At 40.7% G+C, this 15,990-nt stretch overlaps 1 protein-coding gene across 3 annotated transcripts; it reads right to left on the bottom strand.

Annotated features, from left to right (window-relative positions):
* Window positions 1–9,597: 9,597 nt before the first annotated feature.
* On the bottom strand, window positions 9,598–13,075 carry LOC110775864 (tubulin beta-6 chain). Of its 3 annotated transcripts, none has more exons than XM_021980458.2 (4): window positions 12,807–13,075; window positions 11,186–11,595; window positions 10,615–10,884; window positions 9,598–10,491 (listed from the first exon to the last, which is right to left on the bottom strand). In XM_021980458.2, the coding sequence occupies exons 2-4, from the start codon at window positions 11,577–11,579 to the stop codon at window positions 9,818–9,820; spliced, it is 1,338 nt and encodes a 445-aa protein (XP_021836150.1). In that variant the 5' UTR covers window positions 11,580–11,595; window positions 12,807–13,075; the 3' UTR covers window positions 9,598–9,817. The 3 variants fall into 3 exon arrangements, with proteins under 3 accessions (XP_021836150.1, XP_021836151.1, XP_056691187.1); XM_021980459.2 differs by having other exon boundaries at window positions 11,186–11,584; window positions 12,807–12,958; XM_056835209.1 differs by having other exon boundaries at window positions 11,186–11,637; window positions 12,807–12,879.
* Between the last annotated feature and the right edge of the window lie 2,915 nt (window positions 13,076–15,990).

Below are 15,990 nucleotides of genomic sequence, written 5' to 3'. Positions count from 1 at the left end.
GTACAACTGATGTCGAGAGGAGGGGCGCGGATTTCTAGTATTACCCCGTTATGGTTAAGTTTAACCATTTGGTGCAGGGTAGAAGCCACACCTCCTAAGTCATGGAGCCAAGGTCGCCCCAATAGGAGGTTGAAAGTGGGCTTGATGTCGATTATTTGAAACTCCGTGGTGCGTGCCACAGGTCCGGTTTGTATGGTAAGGTTGATTTTTCCCAACACAGGCCTTCGAGAGTTATCATAGGCTCGTACCCCTTGTGTGGAGGTTTGGAAGTCATCGCTTCCTAGTCCCAAGCAATGGGCGGTTCGCAACGGGCAAACGTTAACCGCCGAACCGTTGTCTATGAGCGCTAGGGGGATGTTTTGCCCTTTGCATCCAACTACTAGATAGAGGGCTTTGTTATGGGCACCCCCCTCTCTGGGTAGATCTTTGTCAGTGAAAACTATGGCCTTTTCTCCAGCATCTCTCGTGACGTGGTTAACCAATGAGTCAGGTGTGATATCTGTAGGTACTGAGATGAGGTCAAGTGAGCGAATAAGCTTTTCGCGATGTTCTTTTGAGGTACACATGAGATCCCAGATGGTAATTTCGGCCTTGGTTCTTTTCAATTGTTTCAAAAGAGGATTTTCAATGACTTCTGCGACGGTGGTGTGCTGTCCATTCTCAGGAGCTTGTCTGACTGGGATATCGTCCATAGGAGGTGGGCGAATGTCAGGCTGGTATATTCTCTCTGATCTGGTGAGGTTGTCGACTTCGGGTTCTTGAGTGGTGGTGTCGATGAGAGCATACCCGGGCCAAGTTTCAGTAAGGAGGTCCTGGCCCGACACTTGAGATAGGTAGATATCTTCAGCATCATCATCCCACACACCGCACACTTCTCTCTCGATTCGATCCATAGGGACCACAGCGAGTGGTGCACCTTGAGGTGTAATGTACACCGTAGGGTCGAAGTTCTCATTTTCTGGTTGGTCGAGAGAGATGTGACAAGAGCCGAGTGGGCTCTTGTTGTTGTTGGGTTTGCCAACGTTAGGGAGAGGTATCACTTCATCCTCTATCATGTCCTGGATGGTATTCTTTAGGTTCCAGCAGTTTTCAGTGTCATGCCCATTTCCTTGATGGAATTTGCAGTAAGTACCTTCGACCCAATATTTGCTTTTGACAGGAGGGTCACGGGTGGGGCCTATAGGTCTCAATTTTCCTTGATTTGTTAATCTTTCAAAGGCTTGTACCAAAGTCGACCCGAGTGGGGCAAACCTTCGGTCTCGGACCCATCTTCCAGGGCTTCTTCGGGCGGGAGTCTCTTCTACAGCATGGACTTCTTGGGCTTAGGATGTGTTACCCCGATTATAGGTGTTGTTTTTATATGTGGGTTTTCTTTGTATGGTTTTGGCGAGGTCGTCCTCGATCTTTATTCCCACATCATAAACTCTTTTGAAAGTGTCAAGTCCCAGGTACCTAAGGTGTTGTCTGTAAGCCGGGTCCAGGTTGTCAATGAATTTTTGGACCAATTCTGTTTCGGGAGGCCTATTGATTAGCTGGGCCGCCTGGTCCCTCCATCTAGCAAAGTAGGTCGTGAAACCCTCATTTTTCTTTTGGAAGAGAACTTCCAGCTCGCGCATGGTGACTTGGAAATCCATGTTCGACGAGTATTGCTTGATGAAGACATTGACAAAGTCTTCCCAAGTGGGGAAGAGCTTAGGGTCCTGGTGATAGTACCATTTGAGCGGCACAGGTTCCAAGGACAAAGGAAAGGCAGGTAAATACATGGACTTGTCCACGCCTTTCAAGTTCATGACATTCACAAAGCTCAGTAGATGATCACGGGGATTGTCCGTGGCCTTGAACTTTGGTAAGTCAGATGAACTGAATTTTTCTGGTAGTTTGGCAGGAAAAGGTTCAGGATCGAGGGAGAAGTATTTGCTCCCCATGGTTTGCTGTAGGACCATTTTTTCAATCCTCTTCTCGTTATCGAGGTCATTTTTGGCTTGCGCAGCCGCTAAAGCTTCATTTTCCATTTTCAATTGGCCCATAAGTTGGGTCATTTGGACCATCTGGTCTCGCAAATCTTCGATGGACATGTTTGAAGGTGCGAATCGAGGTTGGGGAAGCGGAGATCCTTGAAATGAGGGACGACGGACGGAGCTTGGAGTCACTAAACCTGATGTTGGCGGTGTATCTTCGAGGCGCACTAACCGTTGATTCCCTGATCGGCACCAAGTGGCAGGACCAGTCCTAGGCATAAGATAAGCTAAAGTTTAGGTTCCCAAAGTTTCAAGCATTACTTAATCTAGACTTCGACTCTCTCTATTGGTTTTTCACTCTTTCTTTTGTCGGTACACTTTTTAGTTCTTTCTTTTGGTCATTCTTTGGATTTTCGAAACACTTGCCCGTGTGACATTCATAATTATTAGCATGTTCGGTTTTTTAGTGCCGAGCATTGTCGTCGTAGGAGGCCTAACAACGACGCAAAGAGTTATTAATTTTTTTACGAGTCGCTTTTGAAATCGAGTGCTTTTCTTACGCCCTCGTAGCAATTCTTTTTACGAACGTTTTTTTGTGCTACATATTTTCCTTTTGCGCGGGCACCGAGGCTGCTGCGCCTGACCAGAAGGCCAAGTAGCAACTTCAGCGCCCAGCGTCGGGCGTGAGAAATTCTGGCGCCCAGCCAGGGGCGTTGAAAATGCGTCCATGGATGATTCTCGTTTTCTGTTTGCGGCTACTTTTGTTTATGCGACTTCGATTTGCGTGCTTGCCTAATAACGTCCTTTACGCGTTGTGCAGCGTTTGTGGGATTCGTTACAGGCCATCCCGAGCGTCGCTTATTTTTGTGGCGATCATTCGAGTTTGCGGAACACGTATTTCGGTATAACTCTTTGGCAAATTAGTCCATGAATGTTTGGGCAATTTTTAAGGTTGTTGGTTTTCTAGGATAGTTTGTCACACACAATCACATATTTTGCTACACATAACTAATATTCATCATGAGGCGATAATAACATGTCATGTAGTTTATGATAGGCTTCTATGGGTAGTTATTTGCGCCTGGCTTGGTACCGCTTCTATCGTAGATCCAACACATGCCCCGGTCGAGGTAGTGTCTTCAACAGACGAATTTCGCTCAAGAGGCCAACCCGCAAGTGCAAGCCAAGGGGACATGCAGGCGAGAGGGACCTAATGAGCGAGCGATTGGGTTCGGGATAGGTGTACTACCTGCACAAGTACCGAGTGGGCAACATGCGCGGCGTATGCACCCCCCTATTGGCGAAAAAGGTATCCTTAGTCCTAACTCCCGAGGGAGCCGAGATTCGTTATGCTGTTCTGCCCGTTCACATTAATATGCTGATTTTCAGGTCGTCCCAACTTGATGGGGAAATAAACGCGGGGTAGGATCGTTTCACCCTTCGGCTATTTTGATTACCTACAAGCACGAGTATTTCCTTCACTATCCCCAGTGGAGTCGCCACTGTGAGGGGGTCGAAAAAGCACGAGGCTAATGCGTGACCTCATCCCTCGTGGGTGTGACGATTCTTTTTATTCAATCAAGTGTAATTGGATTTCCTGTGAGTTTACACCCAATTGACTAGTAATATAGGAGTCGTCATTCAGTTTTTAACGACAATGAGAAAAACTGACAAAACCCGGTTATCTTGACATAAAGGGAGTGCAATTATGTTTGACCACGACGGCCGTAGGTTCCCTTGTGATCTCTGGTGGTGGGGATCGCTTAACGTACACCCGCAGGGTAGAGATTGAGGGTTCGGGGGACTGTAACTACCGAGAGGAGTACTCGCTCTTCGATAACTCCAGAGGCAGGATATCCTTACTAGCTCAGCATAAATAATTGAAGGGACATGCGTTAACTATCAAACTAATCTGAGTTGATTTTAGCAATATGCAACATATAATACTAGATCGATCGCGATTATCTGATTTAAATAGCATTAAGGGACCTAGCATGATAATCCAATTTCCCAAAAATATTATATTTGTTAGGCGTGATAGAACAATCAGATTTAGTTAGTTTAACAGTTCATAGAAAGGGCGAGGAAAGCAATTAAATCATCGAAAAGGGACACATTACGACGCACCCTTGAGAGGTGTGTCACGGTTCTCAGAAAACTAACCACTTTGACTTTTCTATTTCTCCTTTTTATTTAACGAATCTCAAATTATGGGACGGGATACGTTCTGTTCGATTTATGGATCGATTGCAACAGAACGTGTGAACAATTTCGCAGCGTGAGGCTTAGGGTAAGGGTTGGAGTCAATACTCAGAATATGAATTGTGTGTTTTTTTCACGTCGAACTTGGGCTATATTTATAGAAAAGAGTTTGTGGAAAGATAGAATTGTAGAGCCCTAATCCACAAAGAATTAGGGAAAAACACGTACTCAGGTATTTTCAGCGCCCAGGCCTGGGCGCCGAAGATTTCGGCGCCCAGAGCCAGGCGTTGAAAATAGGGTCTGGGCTGTTTTCTTAGTCAGATTCGGATTCCTGAAATCCGTAGTGTTTGAGACTTAATCGAGTCTTTTGGTGCGTATCAATTTCATGACGGAATGCGTCTGGGCCCGTTACGAACTCTAGGCTCGTTAGGATTTTAATTAATACGTAACTCTTATTTCCGAATCATATTAGGAATAGGATTCTCGCAGTTTTCTATCTCATTTAGGATTTATGTTGGAGTGCAACACCTAATTCTGACAGGTTTCTATCTTTTATGACTTGCCACTTTTAGAAGCTACCCTTTACGGCAGTTACTATTTTTAGCAGGTTTCCATAAATAGCAAGTTTCTATAAATAGCAGGTTTCGGGTGAAATGAAAAGGGGAATTGAGATTCGTTATTTTTATAGGAGATGCGTTGTCAAGTGGAGATTTATGTTTTCATCATCGAACCTTTCCCTTTCGGGAATGGGGACAAAAGTAGGTGCCTACACCTACCGCCACCAGAAACACCATGGCTGGTGGTAGGAGATATGAACGAAGTTACAACGCAAGCGGAGAAGATGGGTGGTAGACCTTTCAGACCAACTCAGTGCAAGGATTTGAACAATTTCATCGATGCAGCTGGTCTTGTTGATCTGGGTTACAATGGTTGCCCTTACACTTGGACAAATTCAAGGGAGGGTCTTGGTCTCATTCGTGAAAGGTTGGATCGTGCTATGGCTACTTCACCATGGATGCAAACTTTCCCTCACACTCAGGTACATCATCTCCCTCGCACTCATTCTGATCATTGTCCTTTAATTATCTCGTTGAATAATGAGTTTGTTAGGGGGCCTTTTCCTTTTCGATGTAAAGAAGTTTGGCTTGAGCATCCCCTGTTTCATGATTTTTTTTTTAATAATTGGATTAATAATCGGCATGATTTCCTGTTAGGGCGACTCTCTTTTAATCAAAACATTAAGAATTGGAATCATAACATTTTTGGGAACTTAACAAATCAAAGAAAACGGCTTTTGGCGCGGATTAATGGGATTCAACTTGCTTTAGCTCAAAAACATAGCTCTTTCCTGTTTCATTTAGAAAAACAGTTGCTTAAGGATTTGGAGAGTATTTACAAGAAAGAAAGGCTGATTTGGGCTCAAAAGGCGGGGATAAATTGGAGGAAATTTGGGATTACAACACTAGATACTTCCACATGTTAGCCAAGGTTAGGAAATCCAAAGGCAAGATTTTCGCACTGAAGAATGAGGATGGGAATTGGGTTACAAAACCAGAGGAGCTAAAGAATTTGGCGGTTTCTTTTTTCGATAACATTTTCAAAACTAGAAAGAGTGCTAGCAGTAGGGAGGTTATGGGCGTTAGTTCTCTTTATTTAAACACTAATGATCTGCACCTGCTTAGCCAGCCCATCACTATACAAGAAGTTAGGACTAACTTGTTTTTAATGGACCCAATTAAATGCCCTGGCCCAGATGGGATTCAACTAGTTTTCTTTCAAAAATATTGGGCTGATTTGGGTCAAAGTATAACTCAGTTTTGCATAGATTGTTTCGAAAAGGGTTGTGTTCCAGCTCAAATTAATGATTCTTATATCACTTTAATTCCTAAGGTGGAAGTTCCGGAGACAATGTCGGATTTCAGACCGATTGGCTTATGTAACACTATCTACAAACTTATTACTAAATTGTTTCAAGTAGGATTCGTCCTATTCTTTCAAGAATCATTATCCCCCTTCAATGGAGTTTCATTAAGGGACGGGGTATCGAGGATAATGTCATTGTCGTTAAAGAGATAGCCCATATGTTTCATAAATATAGGAAAGGGAAAAGGATTATGGCCTTAAAATTGGACTTAACAAAAGCCTATGATAGTTTGGAATGGAGTTTTATCCGTGACACTCTTGTGTTTTTCAAATTCCCGGATAATTTAATTAATCTTATTTTAAGTTGTATTTGTTCTCCTAATATTACAGTGCTATGGAATGGGGAGATCACTTCGACGTTTTCTCCCACAAGGGGAATACGACAAGGGGACCCCCTTTCATCGTACATCTTTGTCTTATGCTTAGATCGGCTGTCTACTATAATTGAAAGAGAGGTTAGCACTGAAAATTGGAAACCGTTGAAAGTCTCAAGGAATATCAACTTGTCGCATGTTTTCTACGCAGATGACGTGTTCTTATTTGGAACTGCTTCAGTAGATAATATGCATAGTATTATGTCTGTTCTTAATTATTTTAGTGAGGTGTCTGGTCTTCAAATAAACATGAAAAAATCTTCGCTTATTTTCCCAGTTCACATGAGTCACGTTGTTCGAAACTCCATATCTTCCCTTTATGGTTTTAAGCAGTCTACTACTTTTGGGAAATATTTAAGGGTCGACATTAGGCCACATAAGTTAAAGATTGCGAATTTCATGGGTCTTTTGGATAAAACCTTAGCAAAAATTCAAGGATGGCAGGCTAAATTGATGAATATGGCGGGAAGATGTACCCTTATTAAGTCGACTTTAAACACTTATCCTCTTTATTCTATGCAAACTAACTTATTGCCCGTTAGAGTACTTAATATCATTGAAAAAGGAACTAGGAAATTTCTGTGGAATAGAGTGGATAGGAGTAGATATATTGCTAGAGCAGCATGGTCCACTGTCACGAAACCAATGGGCCAAGGGGGTTTGGGAATAAAAAACTTACGGGATTGGAACATGACGTTCATGGCTAAACTAGGATGGAAGATGCTCACCTCTCCGAATAAACTTTGGGTGAAATTTTTTAAGGAAAAACACTTAAAGAAAACAAATTTCCTTGATTGCATCCCGGGGTCCCATCAATCACCAATGTGGAAGGACATTCTTAAAGGGAGACCATTGTTACAAAAAGGACTTATTATAGGAATAGGCAACGGAAAGTCGACTTCCTTGTGGTTTCATCATTGGGTGGGGTCGGCACCTCTCTATAAGTTAATTAATCGGGATATTCCGGATTCCATTAGTCACTGGTTTGTTAAAGACATTATAAGAAACGGGAGTTGGAATTTGGATAGGATTAAGCCTTATATTCCTTCTTCTATTTGTGATTTGATTTTAAGCATGCCCCTTTCTAGAAACACTGATATGGAAGATTATATTCGATGGAGTCCCACTAAGGACGGAAAATCCACCATAAAATCTGCTTATGTTTTGCTTGATCCCACCACTCTTAATAATTCTCCTCCTACTCATAATAATAAGTGGAAACAGATATGGAAGATTAAATCACCCTTTAAATATAAAATGCTAATTTGGAATTGCTTTCATGAAATCCTTCCAGTTGCCCAGAAACTCTCTTACATGCTTGATTTCATCTCACCAATTTGTGTTAGGTGTCAACTCACTCATGAGAATTATTTGCATTTGTTTAGAGATTGTGGAGAATCGTCCATAATTTGGAATTATATTTTTCAAAGAGTAGGTTGGTCATCTTTTATTGATCTTCATATCTTCTTTAATTCAACCTGGACTGATTGGCTACATTATAACATTCAGCAAAAGCATGAGTGGAAAACATTGTTCTCAGTTGTTCTGTGGCACTTATGGAAGGCCAGGAATGTAGCTGTGTTTGAGTTAAAAATGTTAAAACCATTTTCAATATTTAATACTCTGTTTATGGATTATACTTCTACTGCTCACATTCTCCAGGGAAAAGGAAAGGAACCTGCCAAAACTCCCAAGCTTTCTTGGTTCCCTCCAGCTTATGATTACTTAAAACTGAATGTTGATGGTAGTTGGAAGGTACTAAATGAAGCTGGGGGGTGGGGTGTTTAGGGGGGTCACTGGAAATTGGTACATGGGATTTTCCAGCAAGTATAATGCTCTTACTCCACTAGCAGCGGAGCTGTATGCAATCAGGGAAGGGTTGACTATGGCAATAGATTACGACATTCAGGATTTGGAGTTGGAAACTGATGCTGAGATTCTCACAAAATTGTTGGGAGGTCTGGATGATTCTTATCATCATGAGCTCTCACCAGTGCTTAATGATGTTGCATGTCTGATGAGCCGTTTCAAATCCATTGAGTTCAAGCATATTCCAAGGAGTGCAAATAAGGTTTCACATTGTCTTGCTCATTACGCAATAGGTATGGCTGTGGGTCACAAAATGTTTTTGAACCCACCTCCTTTCACTACTTTGGCATACCAGGGAGATATTGAAGGTCTGCAGAATCATAGGAACTTCATCCAAGATGCAGCAGCAGCCACTAATCAAGAAGGAGGACAAATGATTAAGACAGCAGCATCAAGTTCAACTAATGCTCCTGAGATTGTCACAACACAGATAATGTTTGGAACAATCTCAACAACAGTTACCACTAGCACTGCAAATCTTAAGAGGAAGGAGCCAACTGTGGACAAGCAGAAGGAGGTGGTGGATCTGGGGTAACTTCCCCATGGATCATCTTCCCCAAGGTTTGGATGTTTACATGAGCGTGAAGGTTTATAGGCAAACTTGTCATTGGGGGAGCATACTTTTGGCATTTTGGTATTGTAATATATTAGCTTCGCATAACCTAGGACTTTGTTGGGCTACAAGTTTTTGGGTTTCGCCCACTTTTATAAGAACAGTTCGTTATAATGTGTAATGTATAATCTCCTTTTGTGCGTTAAAAAAAAGTTTAGCGTTCACACAAGACAAAATTAATCACGTCGGGAGGGTGTTGCATTGTTTGTAGGAAAGCACAAATCTTGGCTTAACAAGCACCAAATATAAAAGACTTGTCACAATTGCAAGATGTACATTATTAATCAGCTTTTGGGCCATGTCGTGCCTTGAGTTATTAACCCTTTGAACTAGTGTATTACAGATTGTTGACATGCCGTTCTCATTAACCAGTCGGCATGACCAATGATGTCTTGGCCTAGTGGTTAAGACTGAGGGCCTGTGTACAATAGGTCTCATGTTCGAATCCCCCGCCCCCCATTTGTAATTTATATATTACCCTCGTGGCTCATTCGCAACAAAAAAAATAAAAAATTAACCAGTCGGCATGGCATCATGTCTAATGGATTAGAGCTCAAAATTCGCCATTCATCAGTCTCGGCCTGTTAGATCATGCCAAAAAGTTCAGTCTCTGCCTGTTAGATCAAAGACCGAAAATAAAGAAAAATAATGCACCATATCACAACCAATTAGCTGTATAAAGCAAATAAAATCCCAGAAAGTAAATTGGACATAGCTTCGCAACATCAAACCATGATAATATCAATTATGACTACATACCATAAACCTGACCCACCTCCAATCTCTCTCTACCTCTCTTCCCTCATTATACACACAAACTATCCATTGTTTAACAAATTCAACATTTATGAGAAAATTTAACCAAACTCCGCCGTTCCTCATATGTGATCTAGTTCTTCCTCTTCATCCTCGTACTCTTCCTCATCAGCGGTAGCATCCTGGTACTGCTGGTATTCTGAAACAAGATCATTCATGTTGCTCTCAGCCTCAGTGAACTCCATCTCATCCATACCTTCCCCGGTGTACCAATGCAAGAAAGCCTTCCTCCTGAACATAGCAGTGAACTGCTCGCTCACCCTCCTGAACATCTCTTGAATGGAAGTTGAGTTTCCAATGAAAGTTGAGGCCATGCTCAAACCACGAGGTGGGATATCACAGACACTTGACTTCACATTGTTTGGGATCCACTCAACAAAGTATGAAGAGTTCTTGTTCTGAACGTTGATCATCTGCTCATCCACCTCCTTTGTGGACATCTTTCCCCGGAACATGGCTGAGGCGGTGAGGTATCGCCCATGTCTGGGATCAGCGGCACACATCATGTTCTTGGAATCCCACATCTGTTGGGTGAGCTCAGGGACAGTGAGGGCACGGTACTGCTGGGACCCACGAGAGGTTAGGGGAGCAAACCCGACCATGAAGAAATGGAGACGAGGGAAGGGAATCAAGTTCACAGCTAGCTTGCGAAGATCAGAGTTCAGTTGACCAGGGAAACGGAGGCAGCATGTGACACCACTCATGGTGGCTGAGATCAAGTGGTTGAGATCACCAACTGCATTCCAAATAACATGTATACATTAGCGGATTGCCCAAAATATAGAAACAAGGACATTATCATTGCATGTAATACAAAAATAAAGTTCTTAAATCAAAAGAGAAACACGACTCTACTCACAGCTTGGTGTAGTGAGCTTGAGAGTCCTGAAGCAAATATCATAAAGTGCTTCATTGTCCAACACCATGCACTCATCTGCATTCTCAACAAGTTGGTGAACAGAGAGGGTGGCATTGTATGGCTCAACCACTGTGTCTGAGACCTTCGGTGACGGGAAAACAGAGAAGGTGAGCATCATCCTGTCAGGGTACTCCTCTCTAATCTTTGAGATCAACAAGGTACCCATACCAGAACCTGTTCCTCCACCCAAAGAGTGGCACACCTGGAATCCTGCATCAAAAGAAAACTGAAGTTTAGAAAGCCAAATTATAACCTTTAAACAACAATCTGCAGTCAAGTCAACAAGTGGATATTTTATAGTTATAACAAGCCTGACTCTTTACAAAAGACTGAGAAACCCCAGTATAAAATGTAAAATGTAGATCATTCCTACTTTATAAACCATGCTTCTAGTGAAAGCAGCAAGTTAAACACATACTATAAGACATTCTTCTTCCCATAAAAAATATACATATCACAACAATGCATAAAATTTGCCAGCATCCAACAAAACAAAGTGTAAGATTTGTACCTTGAAGGCAGTCACAGTTCTCAGCTTCCTTCCTCACAACATCAAGAACTGAATCAATAAGCTCAGCACCCTCGGTGTAATGACCCTTAGCCCAGTTGTTACCAGCACCTGATTGCCCAAAAACAAAGTTATCAGGGCGGAATATCTGACCATATGGCCCAGTCCTGACAGCATCCATGGTACCAGGCTCAAGATCCATCAACACAGCACGAGGAACAAATCTTCCACATGAGGCCTCATTGTAGTAGACATTGACACGCTCCAATTGCAAGTCAGCTGTACCAACATACCTTCCAGTTGGGTCAATGCCATGCTCATCACACACAACCTCCCAAAACTTAGACCCAATCTGGTTACCACATTGTCCACCCTGAATGTGAAGGATTTCTCTCATTTTTCCTAAATGAAAACTTGGATCATTAAAACTTGGATTAGTTAAAGTTCCAACCATCCTGAAAGCAAACTAATGTAAGCCCATACTAAACGATAAGCTACTAAAATAATAATAAACTCATCAAATAAACTCAATCAAAGGTATTTGATCTTGGAAACAGCTATACCAGATAATCTCTCAGTAATTACCCCGACACAAGCATACACTTGAGGAAATTAGGTATAATAAAAAGTATAAAAAACCAAAACCGATCTCTAAGTAGTCACACCACTGACCACAAACATCATATTAGACTATTGTAATGTGTTCACTTAAGATACAGTTCCACTATTGAGGAATCCGGTTCCCAGAATGCTTAGCAGATCAATGTGGAGTACAACGCTTCATTCAAACTTGTATGCTGGAACGTAATCTCATTCAACACCGTTTAGAAACATAACTTATGGACAACAAAATCAGCAAATATCAGCGTCAACAACAAATCATATTACTGGAGCATCTGCGTACAAATGTACTCAATCCAAAGATCTACGAAAACATTTATATACAAATTTCAAATTAGAAGCACAAACTACTCAACTCTAGTAGAGTGAGCAAGTCATCTCATCAGAAACACACATCTTCGCCACGTTTAAATATTTATATCAACTTCTCATTCTACCACACTAATTCACCCCATCAATACCTGGAAGCTTGATTTGGAAAATAAACTATCCGAACAAATTTACAAAAACTGCTTGGATCTAAACCGAAAAACATGCTAATTTTTCAGTAAACTCGAATTATACAATAAGTCAGTACTAATTAACCAGATCTAAACTAAAACTTGAATAACAGTCCTCAATCACCATTTTAACAAAATCAACTCAAATTAAACACATCAACCCTAAATTACTCAATAAAGTAGAAATTAACACTCCAAATCATTACAAAATGCTTCGAATTTCAGCATCAAATGCGAAAATCAAAACCTTAACAAGGAGATATCGAAAACAAGGACAAATATACAACAAAAAAAGACGATGCAGATTTAAAAACTTTTATCAAAATGCTACTTTAAAATTCAAAATTAAATTCAACCATCAAAGCCGCAAACAATAACAAAAAAAAAATCAAAAAAACAAAGATCTTACAAGTTTAACGCAGATTAATACACTAAATCACAAATAAACTACAAATTTATAAAATAAAATGACGAATAAAATCACGACAAATGTAGATTGATACCTGTTGTTGAAGATGAACTAAAGAGTCCGAAGGAGAGAGTGAGGAGAGAGAAAGTGAGGAGAGTGTGAGAAAATGGGTGAGAAAAATAATCAACTCCTTCTGTCGGTTTATAAATGAGGGGTGATAAAGATCGTACGGCTGTAATTATTTCCCTCCTTTTTAATCAATAACCGTTCAGATGCCGTTGGATGTATTAAATGGACGGTTTCGATTGTATTTTAGGTTGCTGGTGACTTTCAGTATGATTTTGAAATTATTTTGGGTGGAATTCAAAATGCTGATTATTTGTTGAGAGGACGAATATACCCCTTTTATAATGGTGATATTTTGATCCTTGAGGAGGGTAAATGGGTCTGCTTCATTATTTTACCGTCGGTTACTGGAAGGGACTTTTCAAAATTTCTTCTCCAGTCAATTTTTGTCTATGAATTTTTTATTTTCTACGCTACCAGTCAATTTGATTGCAATAGTTTTTCAAGCTTTAAGCGTCATTATTGCGGGCTTAGATCCTGTTTAATTCACTTTATTTCTCCTGATCTGATTTGGTATGATTTGGCCTGGTCTGGTCTGGTCTAATCTGATATGATCTGGTCTGATCTGATCTGAACTTAATTTTTTTATCTGATCTGGTCTTATTTTTTCTGATCTGATCTGATCTGATCTAAACTTATTTTTTCCGATTTGATCTGGTCTGGTCTGATCTGATCTGATCTGATCTGATTTTTAGAATGAAGTTTAAACAAAAATCTATATTTATTAATATTATACGACTTATGTGTAAAGTAACAAATTTATAATATTGTTATTATTTATTTGACGTTGTTCATGATTCAATTATTCCTTATATTAGATAGACCTAGACATGATCTAGATAGATCGGTTATGATCTGGACACATTAAATCTGAACTGGATATGATATGTACAGATCGATTCTGACTTGGGGATAATATGTACAAATTTGGTTCTGATCTGGACAGATCGGTTCTAATATCAACATGATCCGTATAGATATGGACATGATCTATACACAGAAATTTTGATCTGGACATAATCTAGACATGATCTGTACAAGTAAGTTCTGATTATGACATGATTTGGACATATCAGTTTTGATCGAAATAGATCGATTCAAATTTGGACATGATCTGGATATATGGGTTTTGATATGGACTTGATCTTGATAAATCAGTACAAATTTAGGCATGATTTAGATATATCGATCCGAATATATGGTTTTTGATCTACACGTATGCATTTTGATCTGGACAGATCGGTTCTAATCTGGGACGTTCGGTTTTGATCTGGACATGATCTTTGTATATTAATTCTGATCTGGACATGAGCTATACAAATTAATTTTGATCTAGACATGAGTTATACAGATCAATTCTGATCTGGACATGATTTGTACAGATCAACTATGATCTGGACATGATTTGTACATATCAGTTTTGATCTGGACATGATTTGTTCTGATCTGGTCATGATCTAGACAGACCAGTTCTAATCTGGACATTATCTGTACAAATCAATTATGATATGGACATGATCTCTGCAAATCAATTCTGATATGAACATAATCTGTACATAGTCGATATCTAGACCAGTTCTAATATGGACATATCGATTCTGATCTGGACATGATATGTACAAACCAGTTTTGATCTGAACATATTGGTTCTGTAAGGATTGTACATGATTGTAAGGATATGTTCTGATCTAGACAAGATATTTGCAGATATGAACATGATCGGGACATGATCTATACAGATCAGTTATGATCTGGATATTATGTGATCATACTTGATGTGGCCTAAAAGAATGCCACCTAACTGCACTATCAAAACCCAGAAGAAAGAGCCCACAAGCTTGCCTACGGGCATTCTCCAAAACTGCACAGAGCCCAGGCCCAAACGATAAAGAGGTCCACATTGGGCCTAAACAAGCCTACAGAACCAAGGCAGGACACGTGTCCCAATCTTGCGTAAACTCTCAATCATGCGGAACCAGTTCCCGAGTAACCCTAGCACTATAAATAGTGCAAATCCCTAGGTAAAAGGGCATTCAATTCTTGCCCAACCACAACGAACTTGTCTTTGCTCTGCCTTCTCTCTACAAATCACTTATCTCTCTAGCTTATACTTACTTAAGCATCGGAGGGAATATTCCTACGGGAATATTCTTGTTTTGCAGGTTGCCAGAAGTTCGTGCCAAGTCATACTTGATACTGTTATGTTATGATACATATGACATTACATAGATCATGCGGAAACAACCATTAACCCAGGACAACATATTATTTACACATAATCATATAGCATAATTTAGATGCATACTCTTTGTTGCGTGCCCTCCCTAGCTGCGCCCGAACCGAACAAGAACAAGTCTTTTAGGACTCCAAGTGTCGTCCCTCCGTAGATAGTCCACAGCACGTCCGGATCCGCCTTAAGATTGACCAACTAGAATCGCCCTTAAGGTTCTAATATTTTCGGTTAGGTAGGCAAGAATATTGGCTGATTTTTCTGCTTAAAAATCTTAGTTTTGAATACTTGAAACTCGTGTATAAATTATGACCCCTAGGCCTTTATTTATAGAGTTATGGAAAAGGAATCGTAATCCTAGTAGGATACGAATTAATTGAAATTAGAATCCTACATGAATTCTATTTAATTAATTTATCCAATTAGGAATAGTAATTTAATCATACACTGACTCTTGCAGATTCAGGAATCACGCATGAGCACAAACTCACACACACACGGCAGCCACAAGGGCTGCCCATGCGCGTGCGAGCAGCAGCCCACGCAGCACGGCCCACGCATCCGTGGCCCTTGGCGCGCGCTGGGCTTGTGGCGTGCGTGCTTGCTGGGCGATGGCCCGGCTTCGTGCTGGGCCTTCGTCCGGCAGGCCTCGTCCGATGCTAATTCGTACGATACGCTTCCGATTAAATTTCCATTTCCGGAATCTATTTCCGATACGAACAATATTTAATATTTCCGATTCCGGAATTAATTTCCGTTTCGAACAAATATTTAATATTTCCGTTTCCGGAATTATTTTCCGATTCTGGTAATATTTCCATTTCCAATAATATTTTCCGATACGTACCATGTTTCCGTTTCCGGCAACATCTACGACTTGGATAATATTCATATTTCCGATACGATCCATATTTCCGTTTCC

This window comes from Spinacia oleracea, chromosome 1 (genome assembly GCF_020520425.1).
Source record: "Spinacia oleracea cultivar Varoflay chromosome 1, BTI_SOV_V1, whole genome shotgun sequence".
Classification (NCBI taxonomy): Eukaryota; Viridiplantae; Streptophyta; class Magnoliopsida; order Caryophyllales; family Amaranthaceae; genus Spinacia; species Spinacia oleracea.
The sequence above is the reverse complement of the archived record's forward strand: the minus strand, read 5'-3'. Positions and strand labels throughout refer to the sequence as shown.

Bases quoted from the DNA above. Each gene is read 5' to 3' on its own strand.
- LOC110775864 (XM_056835209.1), bottom strand. From the start codon at position 11,636: ATGGTTGGAACTTTAACTAATCCAAGTTTTAATGATCCAAGTTTTCAT. The intron at 10,885-11,185 runs GTACAAATCTTA...CTTTTGATGCAG, and splicing joins GAACTGTGACTGCCTTCAAG to GATTCCAGGTGTGCCACTCT. The intron at 10,492-10,614 runs GTGAGTAGAGTC...TTTGGAATGCAG, and splicing joins CAAGCTCACTACACCAAGCT to TTGGTGATCTCAACCACTTG.